This window comes from Cannabis sativa, chromosome 9 (assembly GCF_029168945.1).
Source record: "Cannabis sativa cultivar Pink pepper isolate KNU-18-1 chromosome 9, ASM2916894v1, whole genome shotgun sequence".
Classification (NCBI taxonomy): domain Eukaryota; kingdom Viridiplantae; phylum Streptophyta; class Magnoliopsida; order Rosales; family Cannabaceae; genus Cannabis; species Cannabis sativa.
Genome location: NC_083609.1, coordinates 10,278,983 through 10,284,765, shown reverse-complemented (window position 1 = coordinate 10,284,765; position 5,783 = coordinate 10,278,983). Strand labels below are relative to the sequence as shown.

General features: G+C 35.7%; 1 protein-coding gene across 1 annotated transcript; it reads right to left on the bottom strand.

The window, feature by feature from the left end:
• Nucleotides 1-622: 622 nt before the first annotated feature.
• LOC115724062 (probable linoleate 9S-lipoxygenase 5) lies at nucleotides 623-5,301 on the bottom strand. The gene is made up of 9 exons (XM_030653517.2): nucleotides 4,850-5,301; nucleotides 4,248-4,537; nucleotides 3,171-3,408; nucleotides 2,742-3,077; nucleotides 2,553-2,638; nucleotides 2,368-2,475; nucleotides 1,977-2,281; nucleotides 1,627-1,890; nucleotides 623-1,531 (listed from the first exon to the last, which is right to left on the bottom strand). Exons 1-9 carry the CDS (start codon nucleotides 5,076-5,078, stop codon nucleotides 766-768), a joined length of 2,622 nt encoding a protein of 873 aa, XP_030509377.2. The 5' UTR covers nucleotides 5,079-5,301; the 3' UTR covers nucleotides 623-765.
• Nucleotides 5,302-5,783: the final 482 nt, after the last annotated feature.

Here is a 5,783-nt window from a genome sequence, read left to right as displayed (position 1 = left end):
CTTTTGATTAGCAAAGGACTCCACAGTAAGTAATAAATCATTGTAGCGTGCCTAAACATTAGGGCATTACATCTTATCTTAGTCTGATTCGAGTTAGATCTTATATTGGCTTAGTTTGAATCCGAGTTAAATCTATCTTGATCTGGTCCGAGATAAGATTTATCTCGGCTTAGTTTGAATCTGAGTTAAATCTTATCTCGGTTTTGGCTGATTCAAGGCTTTTTTTGGCTCGACCGTGAGTTTAGTTTTATCTCGATCCTTTTCAAGTTAAGATTTATCATATGAGTTACTCATGATTTGTCTTTATTATCTTTCCAACCGACTTCTGTAGTTTTTCTTTAAGGTATCGTGTCATGGGCATTTACATTATCATTTCATTAGTTTTTTTCTTTCTTGTGGGCTTTGTTAAAAAAAAAATCTCATTTTTTCTCCTAAAACAATGGTATTGGTTAGTTAGACTTGGGTGGAAAATGATTAACTAACTCAACTAACACCTTGACTAGGAACAGTGAGAATGTGGCACATGTTGACTGGGACAAATCACCGACATACCGTATGTAATATTTTTCTCTTCCTCAATTCTTTGAGTAATCAATATCTTCAACAATTGAGATGACAAACCAGCGAAGAAAAAAACACTTGGACAAATCTTACATACTTTACTAGAATTCAAGGAAAACCCACACCATTTCTTTTTGAATACACTACACAAGACCCACCAAATATATATAATAAGAAACCTACATGTAACACAAATATATTACTTTATATGGAAATACTGTTCGGAATGCCTTTCCCGGTGAGTCCTTCGTTGGGATGACCCGAAGTGTTGGGATATAGCAAAGTGTAGGGTAGTTTCACAGGCCCAACTCTGTTCTTCCATTTCCCATTACTGTTCATCTCTGTGATTCTGTTCTCTATTTCCCTTAGCCTGTCACCGAATCTTGTAAAAGCTTTCAATGCTTCTTCGTCCATAGTCCACTTCATTGTGTCTCTCTGACCCAGATAAATCTCATCCCCTGTGTGCCGTGACAGTACCTCAATCAACGAAACTCCTAGTAGGGTTTGAAACTGAGCAGTAATGGTTTTCAAATACGCCACATCTGGGTACATTTCCAACTCTTTGTACTCTGGTGTGCCTGGTTCTGGCATGAACCGCCGACTCACGGTTGGCCGGTTTGGGAGGTACCCTGCATATGGGTATTGCCCAAAATTCACTGCCGCGTGGAGGGCAGATGCGATCCATATGATTATGGTGCAGGAGTTGATGAGTTCGGATATGGTCTCCATTTTGGGCCACCATGGCTCCTTTTTCTTGTCTCCGTGGCCTTCTATTCGGACCTCGGTCCACCATGATTGGAGCTCAGTGTCTTCTTTGACCATTTTATCTGTTTCGTAGTAGATGTTGCAGTATTCGGTTACCCAAGTATGGATTGCTGACCAGATTTCTAGTCCATCTACCGCAAATGGGTAATCCTCAATAAGAAGTTTTAGGCCATGGGGACCGCTGGAGTCTTCAACCGCCACTCCTCTGAAATTTTATCTCAGTTGGGTTAGATTAAGAGTTTGCTTTATAGATGATTGGTTTTTTTTTTTTGTCATAAGGGTTTTTATTTTTGGCCTTACCTCTTGAGGAGATCAGCAGGCAGAGCGTGATCCGTGAAAACCCAGTTCTTGTATATAACAGCAGACATTTCCATGGCGTATTTTCCTGGGAAAACTGTCATTTCTAGTATACCACCGGCATTAATGAGGGTTTGCCTAGCTAGTGCGTTAATATTCATGGTATCTCTGAAGTGGGGATGGAGGAGCTTGTATATTGGGTGGAGAACACTTAGTTGTCTATTTGTTGCAATGATAAAAGGCTCAATTACAGCATGGGTGTTCAACCTGTAGAAGTGAATTGAGAAAATAATCAACATGTATTCATTGGTTGACAATAACAAAATCTAACCTTTTTGTAGCCAAAGTCATACCAATGGCTAATTAGTTGATGGTAGCCAGAGTCATTTACAGCAACATAAGCTTTAGCTAGCTGCCAAATGGTTTCTCCAATGCCTTTTTCTTCCGGAGTGAAAACTTTGCTGACAGCTCCATGTTCATACCCTTGAGGATGAGGTAGGCTCAATTCAATTGCCAGTGGTTTCAATGTTCCATCATCTTGTAGAAGAAGGAGTGTTCTGGTAGCATAAATTTTGGAATCGGTTGAGTTTATTAGTGTGAGGAATGGCATTAGAGAATCATGATGATCCAAAATGAATAACTTGTTCTGCTCAATTGCCTGTATACATTAAGAAAAATTACATCACGGGTTCATTTTTCAGGAGTTGGAAAAGGAAGGAAGGAACAAGTTAAAATAATTAGTACTTCTGATACAGTGAGGCCATTCATGTAAGCCTCTATGTGTTCTTCTATTATTGTACTGTCTTGCTTCCCATATTGTGTAGCATCTAGAGTACTGACAGGGGGAAACACCTGTAGTTTACAAAATCAGTAGATTGTTCATCAAAAACCAATTCAGATAGTAAAAGTAGTTATTTTCTTTTATTTACTTCGAGACGACGAATGATGACAGGGTTCACTCCTGCCAGCATTTCACGTCCAAACTCCTCATCTGTTCTCCAAGCACTATTATCCTCTGGATTCAACAATGAAAAAATTCATTACTTGTAACCCCAAAAAATCATTTGGTGTTAATTTTTAGGTTTGACCATGAAAGGTTCTTGCTTTAACTATATTACCTCTGATCACATCAGGCATGGGAAGCTTGCGAAAACCCTCCTCTTGACGAAGAATTTCCCTGAGTAACTCACAAGGTACGCATTCTCTTATTTTACTTAGTGTATGCCCTTTTGGTTTCTTGGCTTCATCATCATACAGTTCCAATACTTGTTTGAAGGAGTCAAACTCGTTAAAAGTTTTGTTAGTCAAATATTTTAACTCCGGGATCAATACTTGGACCAGGGACTTCAATGCATAAGCGAGAAAATCAGAAAACTTCACATGTCCAAACCTTTCATCTCTAGGAACATAGATGTCTAGATTCAAAAGTGGCAATCTTGTCTCAATTTCAGGATCTGTTTCATTCATACAAACATATTTCTTAGTAATTCAAAAGCTCTTTTAACTAAAAACACATTCATAAGCTGTGTGTCATTAGAAACTCTTACACTTTTTGTACTTTTTTCGACCAGTTCTTCCTCTTCGAGGGTAGGGATGTTCCTCTGATCCACCAAGAACTGGGCGTGCATACTTTGGCTTGTTAGGTTTCCCTAGATCATTGTAGTAGTCATAGTCATATACTCTATCCCACTCCTTGAGCTCACCAGTTCCATTGCCTCTTAGATTTTTTAGCTCTTCTTGTCTGTAGTGGTGCAACAACGGAGGTGTCTTACAAGGTAGGTAAGTCTGGTACAAAATAGTTAGAAATTTAAGTACAAACATGTTTCTTCAACTTGACACACTAACATGTTTTATGTTTCTTGTAGGTTCAGTCACTCACACCATTATTGATTGTGCAAGAATAATTGAGGAAGCTCCTATTGAAGAAACTAAGGTGGCATTTGGTAACACTTTTTTAATCAGTTTTTTGTTTTTAAAAGTAGAAAAAGTGAAAATATTTTTCAAAAACATGTTCTATAAAACTGTTTTTACTTTTCAATTTTATAATTATAAATCAAAATTTTAAAAACAAAAAAAAAAATCACTGTCAATATTTTTTTAAACAGTTTTTTTTCTTAATCAATCTTTTAGATTATGACCAGACCTGAACCCAAATCCCCTCCCTACGGCCCTGGCGCTAACCCGACTTTTGACTTGAACCCGAATCCGACCCCGGACCTAGACCCGACTTAAATAAAATCAAAAAATAAAAATAAAAATGAACTTTACAGAACACACTTTTATTTTCTGTTTTTAAAATTGAAAAACAAAAGTGGTTATAGAACGCGTTTTTATTTTTAAAAATTAAATTTTTTAAAAACAAAAATTTTACTTTCATTTTGTGATTAAAAAATTAAAAAACAAAAGTGTTACCAAACGGCACCAAAGGTTTTGATTTTGATTTCAATAATTGAGGAGTAGAAATTAGAAAAACATGATAAGGTTAGGGTCATAATTTACACGCAATAATCTTTTTATCTAGATATTAAGAGAGATTAACAATGACTGATCTAAATATGTAATGAAACCTTTCCTTTCCTTGTACGTTTTGGATATATAAAGTAAAAACTATGTGACTAAGTTACCTTGTTTGAGAAAAATATTCTATCGTACTTGTAACGGTGTGCAGGGTAAACCCAGGAATTACAGACAAAATGTACTAAACCATGCCCTGGAACATCTTTCAGAGTGATTGTTTTTAGGAAGAATTGGCTATGGTGATTGTTTTTTATCATTAAAGCTCCTGGAATTCCCATGCTTTCTTCCCAGTCAAAGAACACATTGAAACAAGTTTCTTTCGCTGTTATTGTAGTGTTCGCGGTGATCCATTTCTCTAAATAGGCTGCATTTCCATGGCTCCCCCTGTCGACATGCTCTAAACAATTACACAAGACAGAAAAAAAGAAGAAAAAACTCAGTTTTTTTTGCTTTCAAGTATTTTTATTTCAAACACTCGTAAGACTGAAATAAACAAAAGTGCTCTTGTTATTAGCTACGTAATGAATTTAACTTTCTCAACTTCAAATAAGGTATTCGTTTTTCTGAACTTTTAAAAATTCAAAAGAAACTACTGAGGTCTGTACTTAAAGGTCAACAATAGAAGACAAGAAGAGAAGTACCATGTTCTTATGAGAGAGAGAGAGAGAGAGAGAGAGAGAGAGAGAGAGAGAGAGAGAGAAGTGGTGACCTGGATGAGGATTAACAGAACTGATAAGGTGCAGAGAAACACCCTTGCCAAAGAGCTCATAGATTCGATCAAGTAATGAAGCAGACTTGTCATGTAAATCTAAAATGTTCTTCTTCATTAAAACAACTTCTCCTTGGATCTTCTTGTGATTCGTTTCCTCTTTCTGGTCTTTCATACAAAATGTTTGCATTACTTTGTGTGTAATTCCTGGACTTGAACCAGAACCCATTGTAAGTTCCAACTTCCAAGTCAAGGACCAAAAAACACCAAGTCTTTAAGGAGTACTTTTAATGTATGGTATTGTTTATAGAAACAAAAAAGTATTTATAGAAAAACAAATAAAACCCCTCTGTCAATAAAAAAACCTTTAACTGTCTATTTTTGTCATTAATTGTATTGATGTGTTTACTTTGGAATTATTAGTAACATGGCCACTTTATTAGTGAATAAACAAAGGACCTGATTCCTTCTTGGCATTGGCATCCCCAATTTGCCATATCTTTTCTCAATAGAATAATATTACTTTAGTCTTTATAAATTATTAATCTTTGTTCATACCTACTTAAATATGTCAACATATCATATTTTTGTATTAATTATGTGTTCCTTACGTTTTTTGTTTTGGAGATTACTATCATAGATTCTTGTTTGACAGCTCAATTGATTGGCCTTTTAAGCTTTATAAATATGTGTTGCTTCGCTGTTACTATAGCCACCACCCTTAACTATGTCTTTTTTTTTTTTTTTTTAAATCTTCTCTCTTAATTCGTCAAAAGACAATGCTCTTAATACTTCATAGCTACATATTTTTGAAAACAGTCAATTCAGCAATAATAAAATGTCATTTTCGGAAATGTATAAAGTTTTAGACAAAGTCTTAGGAGCTCACATAATTCTTAAATATAACAACACCCGACCAATCAAAACTTTTTGA

Bases quoted from the DNA above. Each gene is read 5' to 3' on its own strand.
- LOC115724062 (XM_030653517.2), bottom strand. From the start codon at position 5,078: ATGGGTTCTGGTTCAAGTCCAGGAATTACACACAAAGTAATGCAAACA. The intron at 3,078-3,170 runs GTAAGAGTTTCT...TGAATGAAACAG, and splicing joins TCGAAAAAAGTACAAAAAGT to ATCCTGAAATTGAGACAAGA. The intron at 2,476-2,552 runs GTAAATAAAAGA...TGTAAACTACAG, and splicing joins TCATCATTCGTCGTCTCGAA to GTGTTTCCCCCTGTCAGTAC.